At 37.7% G+C, this 25,222-nt stretch overlaps 1 protein-coding gene across 1 annotated transcript in view; it reads right to left on the reverse strand.

The window, feature by feature from the left end:
* Nucleotides 1-18,043, reverse strand: part of DEUP1 (deuterosome assembly protein 1) — a 45,547-nt gene extending 27,504 nt beyond the window's left edge. The window contains exons 1-4 of the mRNA XM_075050438.1: nt 17,997-18,043; nt 9,609-9,780; nt 8,223-8,318; nt 2,914-3,048 (exon numbers count right to left, since the gene is read on the reverse strand). Coding sequence (XP_074906539.1) covers nt 2,914-3,048; nt 8,223-8,318; nt 9,609-9,780; nt 17,997-18,040 — 447 coding nt within the window. The 5' untranslated portion in view covers nt 18,041-18,043. The remainder of the gene's footprint in view (nt 1-2,913; nt 3,049-8,222; nt 8,319-9,608; nt 9,781-17,996) is intronic.
* Between the last annotated feature and the right edge of the window lie 7,179 nt (nt 18,044-25,222).

The raw sequence follows: 25,222 nt of genomic DNA on the forward strand, positions 1-25,222 counted from the left end.
TAGTTCTAAGAAAAATCTATTTTTTTAATTAATACATAAACTTTCCATAATTTTGGAAAGAAGAAAAAAAGAACAATGATATAAACAGCCATTCAATCATCCTCACCAGAAAAAAACCAGTCTTAAGGGCTGTTAATCTGAAAAAAAATGGGGAGTAAACATAATAATTGAATAAAAATGATAAAATATTGTAAATAACTTCCATTGCTGTAGGTCTCAGAGTTATGACTATAATACACCCATTTTACTGGAGGGTAGTTCCTGTGACTTTAAAGCGATACCAGTGTCAAATAGAGTAATCAGCAGGGAATCAAATCCTTAATAGTCAGACAAATGTTTTGAGTGCTTGCTTTTTTCTTTTTGAACAAATGGGACAGCAGCTACTGTGAATAAATTTTACTTGTTGCTCTCTTTACAATTGCTGCTTCTAGTCCTGAGTTCACCTAGTTTAAACAAAAACTTGTTTAACAAATTCTATTATATCAGGTTTATCTAATACGATTTTTGTATTTGCACTTATATTCCTCTTCATAGTGTATTTGAATTTGCTCTTAAATCATACCAGATCTTATATGTTCACAACTAGACTTTAAAGGCAGTAACCTACACAATAAGTAGAACTCCAGTTACTAAAGCTGTTGCTCTTTTAGTTTGAAGAATTGGCAAAATAACAGTATACTGTTTTATACAGTGAAATATATAATACTTATAAGCTGTTATGAGAACTTCCTTTTTCACAATGGAAATGTTGGTTCCAAAAATACAGATGAATTTTTATAATTACTCTAAACTGGTATATTCCCCAAATTTTAAAAAATAAGATTTTATTTGCTACTGAAACAAAATTGAACGCTTTCCAACATAGATTAATACAAATCTTCTCTTACAGCTTTCCTAATATCTGCTTTGGCATTTTAAACCAATAAACATCTTCCCATTTTACAAAATGTGATAAAAATGGAGTTACAAATGGAGTTTCAGACTACTTAATGAGGACTGCAGGTTCAAGGCCTTACTAAAGCACTGCTGAGCTTAGTAGATTTTCAACACAGTAATTATTTCCTGAATACTAGAATTTGCTGAATATATTCCAAGCACTCATTTTTCATACTGCATAATTAATCAAATTATAGCATTGTGTTACATTATTTTCACATTTTAATCTTGAGTAAGGTCATTCTCAAATTAGCTGGATCAGACAGTTTCACAGTAGTGATATATTTAGTCAACGATAGATGTATGACCCATTTATTATTCTTGTAGTAGCAGATGTTGGCAGCTATGCTCACTCCAAAGCGTAGTAGGTTTTCTGATGGTAAGGACTCTTTCATGTGGAAAGGACAGGAACCTTATGTAGAGCTAGGAAGTGTCTAGGATGTGTCCTGTTATGTAGGTACAATCACCTGAAGGTCGCAGAAGATAGTCCTATACCTTACAGAATAACATAGAAGATAGGCAAGTCCAAAATAAAGATCCTAAAACCCTGCTTAATTGGAGCTTAAGTTTGAAAGTACTTCAAATCTACCAGATCTTAATTTTTTGATTGTAAATTTCTCAAAGTGTCTAAATCATCTACATCATAAACGTACATCATAAGCCTGTAAGTCTTCACAATGCTTAGCAGCTAGGCAATTAGCTCACACTTTCAACTGGTATTCCTCTGCTTTCTTTCCCTACAGGACCCAGTTTAGTAAACACTCGAAGCATGCACTATATGATGCTCTTTACGAAGGATGGCCAGAGAAAACGTCAATTTTTTTTGTGATCCTCCTATGCTTCTTCAGGCTAGTGGTTAGACTGTTCTTCCTATATGTGAAAGACTCAGTTTAATAATATTCTTTCCAGACAGAATCTGAACCAGAATCTTCCCATGTTAATTTTCTACCTAACAAACAAATGTTATTTTTCAACAGGCTCTGGAATTCTTCCTTTTGAAGTTGTTTCATCTTGCACAGGATACCAGCAAATTTATTGGATAAATAAAAAAGAAGAAGCAAAAATTAGCACAGCTAGAAATTATATCACTCAGTTATAAGACATGAGACTGGATATCAGTTTCTGCACCTGTGAATGTAGCCAGAAGAGTATTTAGGGAGAAGCCACCACTTGGAGGCACACTCTCTATATGCCAGTTCTCTGTGCTGGCTAACTCTCCTTTTGGCCCAATAAATATTTGATTATTCCACAGATCATAATGTAACTTCTAACTCAGAGAAGTCAAGGCTGGGAATTATGATCAGAAATCAGTATCTTCCTGTATCCAAGAATAAGTCAGCTAAAATCCATTCTGTTTCCAGAGGGACAGGGAATATGACTGAATCCTGTCCTCAGCATCTCATATTATCTAGTCCCCCACTCAGTATGTTGGATTCTGTGGAATGTGTTTTTAAGTGCCTAATCCTTCCTCATGCGTTACCAAGGGAAACTAGGCACTGAGGTCAAGGTTGTGGATTGCCTCAGGCACATGGGTGCTGACAGCATATGTGTGTAGCAAGCAGTTTTCCAATCCTAAATCCTTTTTCTATCTAGCCTTACATGGTCAAAGTTGTCCGTCCTGAGGTCTATAAAACTTGAATTAATGGTAGGTGTTCTGTGACAGTATCCTGCATATGTGAAAGGTCCCATGCCTCAAGAGATTATATTATCCAGTACACATATATTAATCAGTAAAAAAGTAAAATTTATTTATAGTTACACTTATGAAGAAAATTATCTATATTAACTCATAAAGCTACCAAAAACACTAATAAAACTTGGATAAAAGAACAAAACCTGAATATTAAACTTCTTGACAGAGCAAGAAAATTACATAATTTTTGTAGAATTATCAGGAATTTTAAGTTTACAACTGTAAACCACAAATTAGTTCTAAAGGCATATTAAAATTAGAATATAGTAACAAAGTATTCTTACCTCCAGTTTCTTGTATAAATCTCTCAGTTCAGATGGTATCTCTAGGCTTTCCTTGCATTTTTCTCTATTTTCAACCTTTTTTTGTTTTAACTGATGTGACTGTAGCTTTTCATAACTACGTGTCAACTTTGAAAACTAAAAATGAAAGCAGAGTTGAACATGCAGAATCTATCAAAGATGACCACATGGCCAAAGTTTTCTTTAAACTAGAACTGCCAACTGCAGCTTCAGCATTCTGAATATTTAATCAATGTAATAAAGAATCAATTAATAAAGTTAATTTATTAGAGATGAACAAGACTAAGCTCTCATATAAATGTTAACTAAGTGTTCAAATGGGTTTATTTGACAGCCACTTAATTCTGCTGAAGTTCTTTACGGCACTGTTACCCACAGTGTCATTTCCTCTACAATGTTTGTGTGGAATGTTCTATACTTGTTTACTGCCATCTTGTGTTGACTTTTTAAAGGGTGCTTCACTAGCCAGAACGAAGGATTATCATTATCGTATTTTAAATTTGCATGTTTCATTTTTGTCATGAAAATTGTTGAAATGTTATCTGTGTGATGATTGCATTCTTCTGGAATCATTAAGTACCAAAGGGTGTCTATGAGAATTAGACACTAAATACTGTTCTGCCTATTGATCTTACCATGAAAGCATGGCTTAGAAGTCAGAGGCAAAGGAATCAGAAGCAGAGAAGGGAAGGTACCAGTAGAAGTACCAGCCTCTTCAGAAGGTACCAGCCTCTTCAGAAAGATGGCCGGTCTGATCAACAGCAAAGGGGCTAGCGGCCGTTAACAGGTTTGATACAGCAAACTGACATTGTCAGATATGTACATCTGGTTTCAAAAAAAAAAGGTAATCCAAGGATATTGACAAAGGAAACACTAAAAATACAGTCTTGAGGGAAGCCAAGTGAAAGAACTTTGTGAAGAATGTTAAGTAGAAAAGAAGCTTACAACTATGAATACTGATTGTGTCTCTTGTTTTGTTCTTTTAAATTCAGGTATACAAGACTTTAAAAATTCTGACTCTAACATAAAGTTCTTTGTCTAACCAAACAAAATCCATAAAATCTCATATTTTTGTTAACTTCTCAAGTGACCTGCTGTCTGGAAAAGAAATTATCTCCAAGGAAGTAATTGGAAATGGAATGGAATCCAATTGAACTGACCTGGAATAAGCAATTGAGGTCTGTGCAGATAATAAAGATGGCCAAAGAAATCCAGAAAAGATACAGAACAGAAACTGGAGTTAAAAAATCATCTGGAAACTTCCCAGAGACATTTGAGATGATTTGGGGAACTCCTAATATGGAACAGCAAAAAAGAATTGAAAAGATGACCAGAAGATAGATTGTCCTAGACTAGAAAATTTTGTGAAATGGGGAGGTCCAGGGATAGATTTGACCAATTTGGAATTTCTGAATAGAAATCCTGTAACATGGACTTACAGAGCTGAGATACCACTTTCAGAACAAAATCAAAAGACTTGGAGAGAAGCTGCCCATATTTGAAATTGACCTTGCCAGAGAACATATTTAAGATAAAACATTTTAAATGGGTCAGAGTATCCAGGCTCAAACAACATGGAACTCATTGCCTTTGGAAGAAAGATGTCCTTTTTCAAATAACACAAGTTTTCTCTTGAATATATTATGGCATATGTGAACTGCCTGGGAAGAGCAAACTTGGATAAAGACAGGTATTAGACTGTTCATGCTAAAAAGGCTAGGAAATACAGGATCCAACACTTCAGCAAATCAGTCTAAAATGGAACAGAATGGCCAAAAAGAGAAAATTTAGTTTGAATATTAGATTTATATAATGAGAGTAGGACAGTTCAGACAGATTATAGTCTGGATGTTACCACATGCAGAAACTAGACTAAAAGTCAAGAATCCTTCCATTTAACGCTAGATATTTGCTTTACAAATAAGGTCCAAGTTGTTCTATTTGCATGTTGTACAAGTTAAAAACAAACAAACAAACAAAAAGATGAGGCATGTTAGTGAGTTCTGGGTTTAGATCTGGGTTTAGATTTCTGAAAGTTAGATATCCAAGCATGAGCTACTCTGCATTAGAAAAAGCTGCTTCCAAATGCTTAGTCATTTCAGCTATCTTAAATTCTGGTCATACACTGACATGAATTATATTCTAGGGATGTCCATTTCCCTCCATTGATTCTAAAGGGAGCACAAGGTAGCTCAGACATAGTCATCTAGCTTTTAAATGTCTAAGTGAGTCAATTAGTTGAAAGTGCTTAAAGCAAGAATGGATTCTTGTTCTTCTGCTGAGGGATTTCTGTGATTTTCAAAATGACAATAACTACTAAACATTAATACAGAAAAAAATGAAGGAAAAAAGTAATGAAGATGAACCCCTAAAGTTTTTGCTATTTAATTATGACAAAAGGTTGTACATTTGAATAAGTGCAGCAGTGTGGCCTAAGAGTTTCAGGTTACATATCAGGAGTTAATTCCCTAACACTAGAAAAATACAGGTTTTACTGCATTCAACAGGCACACAGTCAATTCAGTGGGAATGTTGCTCATTAAACAGTTGCTTTTATCAGTAGCAAGGGTAAAAAGCACAGAGGACCACAGAAGCAGCATATCAGAGAGAAATTTGTTCTGAATAGCCTAGCATTCTTTCTGAGAGCTAAAAAAAAGTGATCCTTTCTATTTCTACCAAGATTAGGAAGGAACAAAAATTGAGAGGGATTTTAAGAATACATGTGCAGAGAAAGATACAATGCTACTGGTAAATAGTAACACTCACACCATTTGTGCAAAACTAAATTGTAGCTCTTAAGATTATACAGTGTAGAAGGAGGTATAACTTTCAAGTGGGATAAGAACCAAAAGAAGGGAGAAAAAGGAGATAAGGCAAAGATTAATATTGTCAGGGAAGCTCTATATTGTAGATATGAGTTTGTGCAGCTAAGAATTGGGACATTAAAGTCATTCTATTGTAGACACTGCAGCACTGTAATTTAATAAAGAAACTCAATAAGGAGATGTGGTAAAAGCTAGAGGAGCAAAGTGGGATAGTCCTACTGTCTTGCATAGGTGCTTGGAATTGTTCTGACAGGCAAAGTTCCTGTTTATCACATAGAGAATCTAGGCAGGCCTCCTAATTCAGGCACTCAACAGTTTACTTTTTCAGTCAATGTGTACTGGATAGGTATTATTACATGAAGAAATATGGTTTGGTGAAAGGAGAGCAATGGGAATCAGAAAACAAAATACAAACGGCATCAGTGCTGAAACCTTTGGTAAAATAAATAGGATGACTGAGAGAGAAGGAAATGTTTGGAGGCATAGATTGGGAAAGTGATGTATACTATTAAGAGTTAGAAATCCAAACTTCTTGCATAAAGATAAAAGAAAAAGCAACCAGAAAACTCAAAGAAAGGTTAGGTGGTCTGAGTGGTAACTAAAAGGGAAAATCTTGGCAAGAAGTATAACCAGGTTTACAGAGAGAAGCTTGTAGGTTAGGAAGTATCAGATTCTTTAAAAAAACACAAAGAGAAAACTTGCATTTGCCCATAGAAAGGACTTGTAGGGCAATTAACAACTTCAAAATCAAAATCTTTGTGAAAAATGACTTGGAATTTCAATGTCAGAAAGTTGAATTTCAGTGAAGTTCTTACCAACAACATGTAACATAAACCCAGTCATTTTTAGCATGTGATAAAAAAAAATTAAGAGGAAAATATTGCAGCAAATGTGAAAAAGGATGAGAAAAGAGAGCTCTGCTATATTTGGGGGGATAGTTCTGCATTGCTAAAGGTACCTTCCCACTTATGTAAAAAGTCACACCATTTTTCATTGTATCATGTTTATCTTCTCAATAATCATGCTAAGATGTTGTTTCTATTTCTGTAAATTATAAAATAGCTTTTGTCTCTAGCTACTTTCCCAAATGATTAAAAGTGTTAATTACATAACAATGAAAACATTCTCTGCTTACTCACAGAACTGTTTGCCAAATCAATTTCCATATACAAAAGAAAAAAATAAAGACAACATAACCTTAAAAATAAGTTATACATGTATTTGTTTGATGGATTTGGGTGGTAAGTGTTACCACCTCTAAATGAAAATAATGATATCCAATTTATGCATTCCAAGATGATTCTATGAGAAGTGTGATGACTGGCAATTTTTAATTATAACAGTAAATCTCTGGTAGGAGAATCCAGTGAAGGAAACAGTAGAATAGCAGGAAAAACAAAGCAGAATTGTGTATGTTAACTTGTTAAAATCTGAGAAACAGAACAGACTGAAGTTCACTATGAATTTAGATTCATGACTGAAGTGGAAAATAATGAAAAAACAAAAATACAGACACAGAGCAAACACAGCCAAATACAATCATAGAATCATAGAACCATAGAATCATAGAACCATAGAACAATTTGGGTTGGAAGGGGCCTTTAAAGATCATCTAGTTCCAACCCCCCTGCCGTGGCAGGGACATCTTTCACTAGATCAGGTTGCTCAAAGCCCCATCCAACCTGGCCTTGGACACTTCGAACAATGGGGCATCCACAACTTCTCTGCGCAACCTGTACCAGTGCATCACCACCCTCATTGGAAAAAAAATTTCTTCTTTATGTACAATCTAAATCTACTCTCTTTCAGTTTTACACCCTTGCCCCTTCTCCTGGTACTACAGGCCCTTGTCAAAAGTCCCTCTCCAGCTTTCTTATAAGCCCTCTTTAAGTACTGAAAGGCCACAATAAGGTCTCCCCGGAACCTCTTCTTACCCAGGCTGAACAACCCCAACTCTCTCAGCCTTTCCTTATAGAGCTGTTCCATCCCTCTGATCATCTTTGTTACTCTCCATGTTACTCTCATTTTGATACTATGTTCCCTTATGGAAAGGTATCAGACCACTTTAATATTCCCTGTAAATCAGGCAAACTAAAACCAGAAATAAATACAGCAAAGACATGATGAGAATAGTTTAAGTCTTAAAATTCCTAATGTGCATCAGAGTCTTATTAGCATGAATCTAATTACCTATTCTAAACCCAAGGTTTTAGTTTATTAGTCCAAAGTCAGGAAATCAAGTATCTGTCTTCATAACAGATAGCAAAACCACATCAAAATCCATCCAAAGTGTTTGGACGTGTCAGTACAGAAATGATAATTGAGCTTGGTAGGAAGCTGTAGTCATCATCATTTGTATGACATGATTCACCTTTCCCAAATCAATAAAGGTACATCTATACCATTAGGCATGTATAAGCTCTTCATACAGCAGTCATAAAATAATGAAACTGAGATTTTTCTTACTTGAGATTGCAGTGCTTGAAACTGAGTTTCATAATTCTGAGCCATTTCATATTTAGTTTTCTGTAAGTCTTCCAGTTTCTGTCGTAGCAGTCCCACCTGCAGTTAGAAAGCATTCAAATTTACCTTTTCTGAAGTGTTCTAAAATATGTCATTTTTGGAATAGTCATTTGAAACACTGAAAGAAGACCATTTCTTGAAAGGCAGATATGAAATATATATATTAATTGAGGAACTTAATAATAAAACTGGCTATCACAAACCCAGATAGTGTCAACATCAAGTTAGGGATTTTATAGTAAAAAAATCTCATTGTATGCTTATGTTATGATTTAATGATAATACTGTATGAGTCTGTCATGAAAGACCATTTACTGAAAGCTCTGCTGACCCAACTATACAAATGAACTGCTGTGGCCCATTGTGAAAATTTTGCTTGAATGGCTTATAAAAATCATATAAATGACTTTCAACTACTTATGTACAAATTATCGGGAGACACTGTAGACTTGTTTCAGCATGGCACCTATGTTTTTCTGGAGGGGCAGCAGGAAGCTAGGTAAAATATGCTAAAATATTTCAGATAACATCTCTGTACAGGCAAATAAATTGATGCTTTAAGGATGGGCTAGCTGAATTATTCTCTTGGCTCCTCTGACTGCAGTGACTAAGGGCAAGTTCCTAATTGCTCATTAGGGAGAGTTATTGCATTTTCAACACTCCCATTGGCAGTTTAGACACCTAGCTCACACAAGGATGCCCATGTGTAAACACCTAACTTCAGATGTCTTGAACTAGAACTGAATGCTGTGCTAGGATCTACTGATGCTTCTGAATGAATATTCAGCAGACAAGACTGTGAAGTACGGACAACATCAGGTACACTGGGGCTTTCAGTTTGATAAGCAAGTCTAAGTAGTAATATAATTCAAACCTTCACTATTAATAATAAAATTATCATACAAAGATATTGTGTATTTACATTATCATGTAAAATGATAACAATCAGGTATAAACAGGAATTACAAAGACACAATTTTGTGAAACTTTTTGAACTGTACAATTCCATTTAAAATTTCTGATGAAACTAGAAGTGTTGGCATTTAGAAAAAACATCAAATTATCTTTTTACAGCTAAACTGAGAATATTTGATTTAGACTTTAGGGAAATAGAAGAAATATGAGACTTTCAATGACATTTTTACAACTGCTTTTCAGAACAGAAGCACGCTTTAAAACAAAACACTAAGGATAATTAGTGACCTTTAAAGGATGTTTGGTATTTTTACACGATAGAACAAACAGGTCTCCTCGTAGAGCATTTAGAGCACACTATTAACTAACCACCAGAATAAATACTTCTTTATAGAACGTGATATTCTTAAATACCTCTTGACCTTTCTGATCCAGTTTGCTTTGGGCACTTGCTAATTCTTGATCCTGGATATCCACCTTTGCTTCTAAAGCTTTCATCTTCCTTCCCCATTCCACCTTCTTGCTGTTTACCATGATGTCAATTTGATGCACTAATTCCTGAAGTTCAGCTTCACATGGAGAAGATCTAATAATATATAAAAAAAAGATATTTATTTTTTCAGTTAAAGAATTAGGGAGAAAACAAATTTTTATTTACATTGCTAAGATTTTATTTTAATTCTGATGGAAATAACCACTTTTCAACATGAGAAAGAAAGAAATTGGAAAGCTAAATGATGCCTTCAAATGTAGGTGGAATCTCACTTCATCTATCTTAAATTTGCCTGAAGTCAAAATCAAAGTATTTAGCATATCCTGGACTATTTGCCTAGCTTAAATGCTGCTTGATATCCTCTCACTCCTTCAGGGATGAACTGTCAAACAAGCTTAAGTTGAGTTGAAAGTATCCAGGCCCAAACCTCAATGGACAAGAGTAGGAGAAGCTGAATATTAAGTTGCTTATGGGCACAGGATTCCCACAAAGGATACATAATGATGGAAGCAGAGTTTGTTGGAAGAAACTGGCTGGCTTGAAAGCGAGCCACAATTCTCACTTGCTAGTTCAACTTTTATACCCTTTTTTTACTTTTTCATGTTCTCTTTGTGGAAAATGGACTTGAATAACCAGGTGACTTGTATAATAACAGTAAATTTTAATTTTACTAGGAAGCACAGAAGTGAGTGCATTTTGAAAAAGAACTTGTCTTTGAGGAACCATGTGCTGGATTTCATAGAGATTTGTACAGTATCTGCAACATAAACATTAGATTTTTTCCCAGACTTCTGAGATTAAACTTAGAATACATCCCTTACACTATGACTTCATTGTCAGTAAAAGACAATGTTTTACACTGTTGCTTTAGGAATGTGATGTGACCTAAGTAACAAAATAATGATATATGGTTAATTTATGGTATATTAGAAGGGCCACCAGAAACTGAAAGCAGTCAAAGTTGCCCTCTTATACTGCCCCTTATATAGGAGCAGTACACTAATTTTAAAAAATGAAACTTTGTCTGGACAGTGTCAAATAATGTTTATATCAGTTAGTGTATGCCATTTAGCAGATCTATACAAAATACCTGAATTTTAGTATGGAGATTTCTTTATTACATACCCATTCCAACTTTGTATTTGATGATGAATATAAGAAAAATTTGAAATAAGAAATATATAGATTATAGAAAATTCTGCTCTGGATACTCTTTTATGCAAGAAATTGCATAATTCTTTCTACACTCTAAGACTTTTTATTTGTAGAAATGACTATTTAACATCAAAATTGTACAGTCCTTGTAGGTTATATGAGATTTTTTTTTTGAAGTATTTTGGAGAGTTTATTGCCCAGTTAACCTCAGTTGTTTATGAACTGATAGCTTCTCTCAATCTGTAAATTTACAGCATTTCAGATTTGCAATTATTTATTTAACAGTCAGAATCTTTCTAGAGTTCATGGATCTATTCAACCTTCAGTGAAACATTCCAGGTTTTTTTCCTTTTTTATTTTCCTGACTTACTGCTTCTTATCCACTTAACCTAGGATTTTAGGGTTTGGGAACAAGATAAAGGAGACAATGTACACTCCTGCCTAATTCCTACCCATAAAATAAAGAAGGGGAGTTTTATTCCATTATCACTCAGAGCTGCTTTTGGACTGTTAAAAAGAAGAATTACCTATTGAACAAATTGCTTAACTATGCATATGAGACCATAAATTTTCTATAAAACTTAATTTTCATCAAGTCATATGGAAAAAAAACCCAGACTGTTTTCTATCACTAGATTAATTACACATCACCAAAAAAAAAAAATCTGTTATTTCTCAATCACTAAAGACTTCAATTTGATCTCAGTTTACTTAAATTGAGATACGAGATCAGAATTAGTTAAGACAGTATTTTTGATAAAAGCCTTTAGCAGACTTACCACTGTAATGCTTGCTTCATGTCATTTATTGAAATAAAACTATTTTTATCAACTTTTTTTTTTTAAATACCACAACTTCTAAGCATTTTTAGTATGTTCAGAGCTCACAGAATGTTGGATGTAGATATTTTTGTACTAAGTACCAAAAGGGGCATATATCTTACTGAAATGAGGAAAACCTTTCATTGGCTGTTTTCAGCCAGTGAAATAATGTGTTGAATTTTTAAACTTTTTGAGGAGTAGAATCTTTTTCATTTCACTTTCTGTAAACATTTACTTTCCACACAATTTTTTTAGTGGCATCTGTTTTCTGCATATCCTGTTTTCATAAATGAACTATTGATAAAATTTTATACTTCTTTTCCACTTCTTTTTTAGAGCTTTTTTACACCTTTCTTGTCTCCTGTTCTAGTTTTAATTGCTTTACCTTTTTTTTTCTAAATAAGAGATTTTATTTTTGAGTTACCCTAATATACAGCTTTATTACTTTCTTTAGAAGACATACTTCTATCTTATCTTTATAACAGATTGGAATCTATTGAAATGTGTCACATTTAGTTGTTGCAACCTTATCTTGGCCATGAAAAAAAATTTCTCATTTAAAATCTTCAAATTACTCTTTTCAATGGTACGATCTGATCATTGTGAAAATTTCTGCATTTTTGTCTCTGCAATGATTTAGAGATTAGTGTATCCAATTACTTCCAAATCTAAATGAAGGTACAAATAAAACCAGTATTTCTCCACTGTCAACTCTCTCTCCCTTATCTCAACCAGTTATACTGTTACTAAACTGTTAGTGGTACACCTGCTTCCTCTTCACTTTTTTCATCTGTCATAGTGACTATTCATTGTACAACTGAAGTTTAATCTGCATTTCATTTCCATTTCCTCTTACTGTTGCATAATTTTCAAGTCTCTTCTTTCTTTTTTTGGTTTTGATTAGAAGCCTATATTGAATTTCCTCTTGATAAAACTAGCAATTGTATTCTTTCACAAATTTGTTAACTATCCCTCCTGATATCTAAACTGATGCAAAAAATGTATTGTAACCTATTTCTTTTCATGATAATAAATTTAGCCTTCTGATAAACAAGTTTCTTCACTTAAAATTATCTAAGAATGCTGTGATGTTGTTTTGAGTTATGACATGTTCCATTTTCCTTTTAATAATAATAATATTTATCTCACTGACATTTTCCCCAAACGTAAAAGTGATAGCCACTGGTTATAATTTAATTGGCTCTTTAACTTATAAAAATTTAAAAGCTGTGTTCTCTTGACTGCTGATAATACACACCTTTGTGTACACATAAAGTGCCTTTGTGATCGCTAATCATTTTGCAGCTATTCTAATATCTCTACAGCATGATGGCTTGTTAAAGGAGTGTCGTGGTTTAACCCCAGCCAGCAACTAAGCACCACGCAGCCGCTCACTCACTCCCCCCACCACCCAGTGGGATGGGGGAGAAAATCAGGAAAAGAAGTAAAACTCCTGGGTTGAGATAAGAACGGTTTAATAGAACAGAAAAGAAGAAACTAATAATGATAATGATAACACTAATAAAATGACAGCAGTAGTAATAAAAGGATTGAAATGTACAAATGATGCGCAGGGCAATTGCTCATCACCCGCTGACTGACACCCAGCCAGTCCCCGAGCGGCCAAATCCCTGCCCCCCCCCTTCCCAGTTCCTAAACTGGATGGGACGTCACATGGTATGGAATACACCGTTGGCCAGTTTGGGTCAGGTGCCCTGGCTGGGCATGAGAAGCTGAAAAATCCTTGACTATAGTCTAAACACTACTGAGCAACAACTGAAAACATCAGTGTTATCAGCATTCTTCACATACTGAACTCAAAACATAGCACTGTACCAGCTACTAGGAAGACAGTTAATTCTATCCCAGCTGAAACCAGGACAAGGAGCATAGCTATTTCCTTAAAATGAGCATAGATATTATTTTACGAAATAATTGACATAGAGACAGTCACACAGAGACAAAAGATGGTGCAGCATCTGAATAATGTAGTAGCAAACTGCAAAAGGGTTAATGATAAAAAGCGCAGCAGTATGCCTGTAACTGCAGCATCCTAGGAAGCGTTGGAGAGGATTTCAATACCCAAAATTAGCACAGAATGCCGCTTTGTGTCACGAACATTACAATCTGGCATATGTTTTTGGTGGACATTGCAACCGAGAATATGCCAAGCAATTAGGAACTCTACTTTAGCAGAGCCACACTTAACCAAACACAAACTGAGCCATAACTCAGAGGTAACATCCCTATTGCCAGTGAGCCTTCAACTGCTGAGTGTGCTGCCAGCACATCGCTGAAGAACAGTAAGATAACTAACATGCTCCTCTACTGTAAATGACTGTGCAAACCAAGCCTTAATATAAGCAGATGCTTTTACTCCTGGTAGTTGATACCACCACCTTGTGTGAATGCTAGCATGAAAATGCTTCCTTTCTTTTCTCGTAATCTTTCACATCCCAGCTGTTCAGCCAGTGCTCCAAATGTCGGCCCTCCCAGTGGCCATGCAGACATGCTGAAGTCCCCTGTCTGTAGGTTGTGCTCTGGGTCAAGTGCTGGTCCCACACACTCTGCTTTTCATATCCTGCATGCTCAACTTCTGATTGCACTACACTAAAAAAAGAGTTCCTTAACATAGAATCATAGAATAGTTTGGGTTGGAAGGGACCTTTAAAGGTCATCTAGTGGATGGATGGATATGTGGTTATCGAGTATCTCTTTTTGGTGCTTAAATGGTGCATATCGCTTGTTTGGATAATTATTACAGGAAATGGGAGCAAATTTTTTAGATTTACAATATCATATTAAAACTCAACATGTTTTTTTTAAAGTAAAATTCTTTAAAACTTTTTTATATCAACAAATGATTGAAACTTTAACATTATCAATGTTAAGCTTGGAAAGGCTTTTTAAATACACACATAAATTTTAATGCCTTTTTAATGTTAAAACTGTTAGCAATGCCTTTTAAAAATTTAATATGAGTCATAGAATGATAATAATCAAAGTGCAAGCAAGTAGTACACTGTGATGTACATATCACAAAACAAAAATACCCCCTCTCAAGTGCCAGAAACTCATCTCAAAATAGCATTAATGATGCACCAAACTTTGATTCCCTCTGGGTGGAACATAAAATGGGATTTCACAAACAGAAGATGAAGCGATACTGCATCAGGACTACCTTTTCTTTAATACTGCTATGAGGACCTGTGCCTTTCCAGCTTCATGTAATGTCAGGTGCCAACACTTCGGTGAACCATCAGCAACGACTCAGCTATTGGATTTTAACCTTCAGAAATAGGTACTTTCTTTATTGTGTGTCGTGTGGATCATCTAAATACTGTTATGCAAGTGCAAATGCAACCTCTAGCCTGGATCACCAGGTTATCCTTTCAGATCCACCATGGCTGATGTTTTTCCCTCTTTAAGTTTCTTTCACCTATCTCTTTCAGATCATCCTGCACAAGGCAAGTTCTGCTGCTGCTGCTAGAAAATTTTCTCTCAACAGTTCTTGCATGCTTCTTGAACCTAGAACCACCAATATATAAAATGGAGCTGTTGAATGAAAAATCCCTTCTGAAACACTTCTCAGTCTATTGTCACCTTCTCTGTCTAATTCCTTATCCTCATCCCCCGGGTACACCTGCAGCTGAAAAAGGAAAGCTGTACCTGAAGCTGTAGATGACTGCTGCCATTCTACTACCAGAACTACTCTGTATCATGGTATTACAAACAGATGTGCATAAAGATGTATTTGGTAGTTATCCCCACCTATTAGCATAGAGGTACTACTAGCTGCTGTAACTATTCTTTTAGTCCATTCAGTGTTTTGAAAAAAGTGCTAACTATCCCCCTCAGAATATGGCCAGTCATATGGTATCACAATCATGAGAATTTATTTTAATGACTGGATGTGGAATATGGAAAACTCTGCTATCTTTTGTTTAATATGCCATCAGGTAAACAAACACACAAAGAACAAGTTTTGCCATAAAGCAAAGAAGCATGCATATGTCTTTTTACCCATATACATTCAGCATTCCCACTTTGCTGAATGCATACATCACATGGATTCTTCATACATGGAAGTAATGACTTGTACTTAAGCAAGTGGCAGCTATTATTTTTTTTTAGTTGCATTTACTTTGAAACAGCTCAAAATACTTAAAGGTATCCCATTTTTAAAGTGATCTAGGCAAGCTCTTAGTCTTCTTTTGTTCTATCTCCATATTGGTGAAAATAGAGATGATTCATATTCTGCTGTCATTAATAACTATTTATCTTCATGTAAAATCTAGATGTTTCTGAATTTAGACAAATCTAAATCCAGATAAGTTTTACCAACTCCAGGCCTTTATCACAAATGATTTTTGCACTAGTTAGACCTTTCTAGCTCTATTTATCTGTCTTTTGCTTTGGAGTTCTGCACAGATCTATACTTTTCTGATTGTTTCCTAATAGACATAGAAAGAATATTATTGTCCATAAACTTTCGAATAAAGTTGTGATTCAGAAACTGACAGTTTAAGAAATGTTTGGTTCATACTGTCAGTCTCTACTTCATGCCTTCTTCCTTTATTACTCAGGTTTGCTGACAAACAGGAAAATACGTATGACCATTTTTGTGCAAACACAAGCAAAACCTATGCAGAACAATGTTAACAAAGATTTCCATCTTACATAGTACATTCATTAGTTTTTGGTCCTTAACCCAGCTTCTAGAGCCAATATTAATACATTTTATCTTCTTAAAATTTGCTTTAAAAATAGGAAATATATAAGCCGGTTGTGATACAATAGTCCATTAGAATCTTCTACCCCAAAGTTCCATTACATGAACTACAACTAATTTATTTAACAGTTTTCAGTCATACAGAATCATACATACATGGATGGATAATTTACGATTTATGAGTTCTTGCAGCGGGGATGTAATTGTCATGATTTCCACCACCATTATTCAGCCAACTTCCCAAACGTAAAGCTATCTGCATTGTCTCTGGAATATTGTCTGCATAAACTGAAACGAATGTCTCCTATCATTGGATGTGTATTCTAAACTACTCTTCCAAATTCTTTGTGTTTAATGGAAATAAATAGCTACTGAGAATACCTGGTTTATGAGGGGACAAATCACTCTCTAGATTCATCTGCAATGGTCTGAACTTTTATATATGTGGATTACAACAAAGGCCAGGCAGGATCTGAACTCTTGAAATAGGCTTCTGATTTGTTAAAATAGTATCCAAAGAAAAGCAATATTTTGTTTTTTTTTTTAAATTCAAGTTTTTATATGACTATATTTACCAATCATGTCACTAACAAAAATAATACCTCTCAAAGCCAAAAAAAAGGCCACATTGTTCAGAATATAATATTTTACTGCAGCAATTTTTTTCTACAATGAAAAGTGCACACGTTATTCTTTAGTACAACAGAGCACACTTTCAAATCCTATTAAAACTTTCTTGGGCCAGAATAAGATGTGATACAATATGCGCGTTTCTGTTATTTTAAGAAATACTTTTACAATTAATGTGCATCATATTACCTTGGACTGCTACTTGGTAATAATGATAGAAGAAACTGTTTTATATGAAAAATAGGTAATAAGTTTATTTACAAATTATGACAGACATTCTATTTAGCTCATTGTATGGGGAAGTACTTTTTTATATTGCTGTGTTCCTTGAACAGGCTGGATAGGATGAGGTCCTATGTCAAATCTCATCCTTGTTTACACTTCTTTAGAAAGATTTTGTGCTGTACTAATATATTTTTAGATTAACACTAAAAGAACTAAACTTGGATTATGTAAAAAAAAGATGATTGTGTTGTAATGAAAAGTGCACTTAACACTTGGGAAGAACAATTGTGGTTATTACCTGTGCAAAATAAGACTAGGGCTTTAGCAATTGATAGCCTTGTTTTTAAGATTTTTGAATGTTTTAAGAGCTGTGATATGTAAGTTTATACTGCTGTAGCCTAGCAACTTCACTATTTTTTAAAACAGTTTAAAATAACATTTCTTAACATCTTAATAAAACCCCATATAGCTTTATTTTTTTCCCCCTTTTGTTCAGGTATGAAGATTTAAAAAATTTAAATAACTAACAAAAACAGTCAGTAGATTATTAGCTAAAGCAATAAGATGTCTTGTCTTAATTATCAGTAACCTCCCAAGTTTTCATAGAAAGCAGCAGAAGAAATTGAGAAAGTATCATGTATGCTTCTAAAATCATTAATATTTTGTGTTTCACATTTTTAATAAACCCACATAATTCGATTCCATTATATATTCAACTTCCAGACAGTACATCATTAATTACTTACTTAGTGACAGCTTGTTCCTGAAACACTTTTAAGTCCTGCTCCATATTACTGGTGGTCGTTTTAACCTGTTGAAACAACAAAAATTAAATAATTCAGATCCTTAAATGCATGCATTTACATAGCCAAGTACTGCATACTAGATAGTTCTATGCTTTCCTTTAAATTTCTGTAATTCTCTCATTGCAAACAACCAGGGCAGGGGAACGTAGCTCTCATTACAGCCTGGAATGAGCAAGATGAAAACTTCTGCAGTAAGCTCAGCTCAGTGTCAGCAGCTCTCGCCCTTGGTGCAGCACTGAGATACTAGAGGTGGTGCTAGCTTGAGGATAGCCCTGTATTTCCATGAGGAAGTTTGTTTTCGATCATTCCCTGTTGTGTGATGTCAATGATGTGCCAAGACACTCTAAAACACATAAACCTAAATTTGTCATAGATCCATGGCTGCTTTCGTCAACCATTTCCCATACCTTAACACACCCTAATTAACCTATACCCAGGCTATAATTGCTCTCAAACACAATTTTGAATGCCTATTGATATTTGCTCCCTTGCTCAGCAGATGCTGCGCTGAGACACACAGCCCTCAAGTACCTCCGCAGAAAGACCAGAACAAGACTGTTGCTGGGACCAGTCTGGTTCTGTGGGTCCAGCAGGACACAAGGACGTGGGGCAAACCTGGCTGCGTGCCAGAACAGGAACCAGCCACATTACGCTTGACAGGGTGGCATGAAACAGCCCTAGTTCCTCGTGGGGGTGGGCAGTGGGGCTCTCAAGGGCACGGGTACCGGTACATACAGATGTGTGGACACCGCCACATGGCACCGCAGCCGTGGCTCCTCAGGGACCAGGCACCTGAGGTGACGCCACCACATGGCACCGCAGCCTTGGCTCCACAGGAACCAGCACCTGAGGTGACACCGCCACAGGGGCAGTTGTGGCTCTGACAGGGACCAGCACCTGAGGTGACACCACCGCCACAGGGGCAGCTGTGGCTCTGACAGGGACCAGCACCTGAGGTGACACCGCCACAGGGGCAGCTGTGGCTCTGACAGGGAGCTGAGGTGACACTGCCACAGAACCACCTCCCTCGACTCCACAGGAGACCACAGCAGCCGAGGTGACACCGCCACCGGGGCAGCCTTGGCTGTGCCGGCCACCTGAGGAGACCGAGGCACCCACGGCGCACCCCGCGCCCCCGCGGCCGGACAGGCGGCGAGACCGGCCGCCCCCTCCCCGACCGTTACCTTCCGCGCTCCCCCCGACGCTCCTTCCGCAGCCGATGCCGCTCTGGCCGCGGCCTGAGCTCCGCAGCCCGGTCGCCCCCCCCACCCCATCCCGCCCCAGCTCCCGCCCGTCGCCGCCCCGGCCCGCCGCTCCCAGCGGCCGTTGCGGACAGGGCCGGGCGGCTTCTCCCGTCGCCGCGGTAACGCGAAGGGCGGCGGGGCGAGGCGGGAAGGCGGGCGACCGGCTGGGCGGCGGGATGGCCACCGGGGCCAGGCAGGCGGTGGGGCAGGGGGCGAGACCGGGCGGTGGCCCGGGCGGCGGACACCCGCTGCGGCTGGGGGCTGGAGGGGGCGGCGGGGAGCTGCCGGCGAGCTGAGGGGAGGGCGGCGGGGCTGGGGCAGAGCCCGGCGGGCCCGGGCGTGACAGGGCTGGGGCTGCTCTCCGCGAAGGGAGGGAGGCGGCGAAGGGGCCCGGCGGGGAGCTGCCGTGGCGCGGGGGGAGCGCAGTCACTCGTGTTTTGTGGAGGGCCCTGCGCCCCTCCAGCAGCCGCCCCTCGATTTGAAGTGAATTTCGCCTCAGGAAATGTCGCCCGGCGTAAAGAACGTGTCCTTTTGCTTTAACGTAATTTAAGAAATAGTAGGCAGGGTGGTGGTTTTCTTTTTCTTTAACGTAATTTAAGAAATAGCAGGCAGGGTGGTGGTTTTCTTTAATGTAATTTAAGAAATAGTAGGCAGGGTGGTGGTTTTCTTTTTCTTTTTTTTTTTATTTCCCCCCTTTAAACCGCTATTATTACTAGATAATGAAGAGGCTGAACATCACCCTTTTCTTTCTGAATGACTAGCTATGCTTTCGTAAAATGGCTTCAAGTGATTTTCAGATTATTGTGCAAACGACCGAGGTTTGGATGACACTTCTCTTTACATTTTTGTGGACTCCAGTCTGTCTTATTCAACAACAAAACACTTTAAAGAATCACAGCTGTTTCAACTTTTTACAGTAATAATTTGTGCTCCCAAACTGAGGGTTTACAGATCTCTTCAAACACCAGGGAATTTTTCTACCAGGACAGTACAATTTATTCTGTATTTATTGTCCTGAAATTGCATGGAGCATTTTCGGGAGCTGCTAGTCTATTTATGCACACTAGATTTTGAGCTTTTCGTTTGTTTTGTTTGGACTCTTTACTTAAATTAGCCAAGTGAACTGCATTTTTAGTATCGGTTCTAAGGAATAATCTATTTAATTTGGTTCCTACCTACTGTGCTAAGGCAGATGGTTTTCATGTCAGCAGAAATACTGTTTCAAGCTATGAATTATGAAAAATATTTTTTAAAATGAAGGATTAAAATAAAATTATATGCAGAGTTTCACAAAAGTTCCTGATAAGATTTGCTTACTCGCTTTAGAAAATAACTGACATTTCCCTTGTAGTTTTCTTAAAGATTACTAAAAATGCCTTCATTTTTGCTTTACACTTTTTTCATGGCTCTATTTAATTTCAGGAATATCCCAGGAACACTTTAGATCTTTATTTGTCAGACGCAGCTGCTGGGTGAGGGCAGGCGAGCCCAGAGCTGAGGGTGATGGTGAGGTGTAGGGCAGTGCTCTCTCCAACACAGCGCAGTCCCACAGCGCAGTCCCACAGCACCCAGCCAGAAGAGCAGAGTGGGGATGAGGACGGTGACTGGGGTCCACCACAGCCAAGGGATGGCCAGCCCAGGCCATGGTGATGGGCAGATCTGAGGCAACTCCAGATGGCAAGTCAGCAAAATCAGGAGCAGCGATGTGTGGTGCTGAGCACAGGCACAGCTACAGCGTTGCTCAGACAGGGCTCAGGGGCATGGCCCTGAGCTGAAATGCCGCTCCTGAGCTGAGGGCATAGGCCCCCAACACAGCATCTCATGGTTCTGTCTTGTAGCAGCCTTGACCCCAGGTGATGGCTGCACCATGTCAGTGGAGCTGGCCTTGAGGATAGGCAGCCAAACCCTTAGGGAAGAGGGAGGAAGTTGCAGGACTTGTCGCTGCACTCAGAGCCCTGAAAACATTTTTTTCATTACACTTCTGAAATTACACTTTTCTTATTTACTTACTGTAATAGAATTAATGTGAAGAAATCACAGTGAAACATTTGATTTTTGATACCTGAAATGTTTCAAGTATAATTTCTTCTAGTTGAAATACTGTTAATTTTTTTTTTAAATAGTGAAATTTAGCATGATTTATTTTAAATACTTAAATTTGGATGATTTAAATATTATGTACTAGAAATAATTTTTAATGTAACTGCCAGAAAATTTCCATTTGTTCATCTGCAGCAACTGAAGTGAACTTTTCAGCCATATTCCCAGTGCATATATTTTAATTTCCTCCCTGTCTCATCCTCTCTCAGTGGTAATCAGTTATTCAGAAATTTAACTTCCATCTGTCTTGACCAAATAGAATTGGGGGGCGGGGGGGCTACTTAAAAAAATACAGAAAAATAATTTAAAAAATACTTATCAATATTTTCAAAGCTTTTTAGAAGGACAATTCCACTGCCATTATCCAGAGTTACGTTTCTAACTCCCTGATGTGCCTTTCAATATCTCATTCACTATATTAAAAAAATCCCATATCAAATTGTTGACATTTTTTATTTGCTTTTGCTCATCCACATCATCTCTTGACTAGAGCTTGTCTTATGAGAAGCAAAACTTTTACTTGTTAACTTCAAAGAACATGCTTTACAAATTATCATAGCCAGCAAAAAAAAAAAAAAAGGAAACTACTTTCAAATCAGCTTATAGATTAAAATTAAGGGAAAGCTATAAGCACATTTCTGCAGAAAAAAAGGAGGTAGATCAGGTCAGGGACCTGACAGAGTGTGACTAAATGTCATACAAGGCAAGGTACAACATTGATATTTGTATAAAAACAAGGGGAATTAGCTAGGAAGCTGCCTTGCAGAGGGATCTAGATGGATTGGAGCATTGGGCAATGATTAATGGCATGAAATTTAACAAGTCGAAATGCCGGATTCTGCACCTAGGATGGAGTAATGCTGGGCATAAGCATAAATCGGGAGAGGAGTGGCTGGCGAGCAGCCCTGCAGAAAGGGATCTGGGGTGCTGGTTGGCAGCAGGCTCAGTACCAGTCAGCAGCGTGCCCTGGCAGCCAAGAGGGCAAACCGCATCCTGGGGGGCATCAAACACAGTGTAACCAGACGGTCAAAAGAAGGGATTATCCTGCTGTGTTCAGTGTTGGTGGAGGCTCAGCTTGAATACTGTGTACAGTTCTGGGCCCCACAATCTAAGAAGGATGTTAGGTCCTTGTATGCATCCAGAGGAGGGCAACAAACCTGGTGAAAGGGCTGGAAGGAATGTCCTATGAGGAGCAGCTGAGGGCTTTGGGTTTGTCTATGTTGTGGTTTAACTCCCGCCAGGGACTAAGCACCACACAGCCTCTCACTCACTTCCCCCCCACCCAGTGGGATGGAGGAGGGGATCAAGAAAAAAAAGGTAAAACTCGTGGGCTGAGGTAAGAACAGTTTAATAGAACAGCAAGGAAGAAAATAATAATTATAATAATAACAATAATTAAATGACAATAATAATAATAGGATTGGAATATACAAAACAAGTGATGGACAACGCAATTGCTCACCGCTTGCTGATGCCCATTTAGTTCCCGAGCAGTGATCCCTCCCCAGGCCAACTCTCGCCAGCTTATATACTAAAAAAAGCTAAGTGTATTTGTGTATTTAACTTTAAATACAGTTTTTATTTACAGGATATATTCATACTTTACTTTGCAATCTCAGATGACAAATTTGAGTGAACATTTTGTTGCAGTAGGCTTAGTATAGCTCTCATAAGAAACACGCTCATTTCTTTAGCATAGAAATCACATGGGTTTAGTGATATTTATGTGATGGATTCATAGCAGCTCTATAATAGTTTAATAATTACATTCTGTATATTAGTTTGGGTGTTTATGAACATACCAAGTTAATTTACAGAAGCTCTGTTAGAAGTGACAGAAAGGAAAAGGGATAGCTCAGTGTAAGCCATCCATCAACAAATATGCAGAAGTCACTGAGAGACAATAAAACCTATGAAAAAATCCCTAAGACATAAGCAATAAGAGAAGAATGACATTTTAAAAAGAACCTTTGCAAGAGGGATTTCCGTTTGTGAAAATTAGACAGGCATAAAATCTGCCTGAGGATTCTGAAGGTGCCTAACTAATTTACTGGCAGGAGCTGATAAATCCTGACATAATACAGACATAGAGGCAGAGTGCTGTTTCTAAATATTTTGTTTCTAGTTTAAACTGAAAACTACTCTTTTCTTAAGCAGCTTATGAGATCACTGAAGGGAAGAACAGAAGGAGCTTGGATTTAGTTGGATTTGCCAGGTAAACCGATTGATAAGTCATACTGTAGGCTGGGACCTAGTCTAAAAATGGAGAATTGTAAGAATTTATCCTGTCATAGGAAACCTGAAAACTAAGGGTAATGGTCTGAGAGAATGCAGAACGGGGATGAAGGTGCCATTAGGCCCGTTGCTGTGACAATTACGTCTTTAATGATGATAAAAAATAATCATAGAATCATTTAGGTTGGAAAAGACTTTTAAGATCATTGAGTCCAACCATTAACCTAACATTGTCAAGTCCACCACTAAACCATGTCCCTAAGCACCACGTCTACATGTCTTTTCAATACCTCTGGGGATGGTGACTCAACCACTTCTGTGGGCAGCCTGTTCCAATGCTTGACAAGGCTTTCAGTGAAGAAATTTTTCCTAATATCCAATATAAACTTTCCCTGGCGCAACTTCAGGCCATTTCCTTTCGTCCTATCACTTGTCTCTTTGGAGAAGAGACCAGCACCCACCTGTCTACACCCTCCTTTCAGGTGGTTGTAGAGAGCGATCAGGTCTCCCCTCAGCCTCCTTTTCTCCAGGCTGAGCAACCCCAGCTCCCTCAGCTGCTCCTCGTAAGACTTGTGCTCCAGACCCTTCACCAGCTTCGTTGCCCTTCTCTGGACACGCTCCAGCACCTCAACGTCTTTCTTGTCGTGAGGGGCCCAAAACTGAACACAGTATTCGAGGTGCGGCCTCACCAGTGCCGAGTACAGGGGGACGATCACTGCCCTAGTCCTGCTGGCCCCACCATTTTCTGATACAGGCCAGGATGCCGTTGGCCTTCTTGGCCACCTGGGCACACTGCTGGCTCATATTCAGCCAGCTGTCGACCCACACCCTCAGGTCCTTTTCCACCGGGCAGCTTTCCAGCCGCTCTTCCCCAAGCCTGTCACGTTGCATGGGGTTGTTGTGACCCAAGGGCAGGACCAGGCACTGAGCCTTGTTGAATTTCATCTATCTAATGCTAGATAACATATACACGGAAGAAAAAAATCTCTTTTTTAAAGCTTTCTGCTTATGTTTTTCTGGAAATTCACAATAATGTTTAGCATTACTGCAAGAACTTTTAGCATGGCATAGTCTTTCCTTTGTAGCTATTGCCACTGCAGCATAAAAATAATACTTTATGGTTTAGTGGCATGGGGATGGTTTCTAGTGCTCTACAGACAAGAATATTTCTCGGTTAACTTGTTTTTACTTATAAAATGAAATAGTCTCTTGTCTGTGATCTTATCTGCAATTAAAAAAGTGAAATGACTCTGTTAAACTTTATATCATGCATTTCATCTGTTGCTATATATCATGCCACAGTTGCTTCACTTGCTCTGTTGTGCCACACTGACATAAGGATTTTATTAAAAATTATTCTAGTTAAAATAGGCAAGTTATAGAAAAATATAAGCTCTCTAAAGCGTAAATTTGAGTTTGTGCTGTCTGAAGGGATTACAGGAAAAAAATTGTGCATTTTGTTTCATCTTAAATTATTTTATGATATCTCTACAATTTTAGTTTTCAATGGCACAAAATGTAGAAGCCACTTTTGGTCATATTTAAGCTTGACAACTGAAGGCTGGATAATTGGAACTTTTTGACTCA

This window comes from Buteo buteo, chromosome 18, assembly GCF_964188355.1.
Source record: "Buteo buteo chromosome 18, bButBut1.hap1.1, whole genome shotgun sequence".
NCBI classification, from domain to species: domain Eukaryota; kingdom Metazoa; phylum Chordata; class Aves; order Accipitriformes; family Accipitridae; genus Buteo; species Buteo buteo.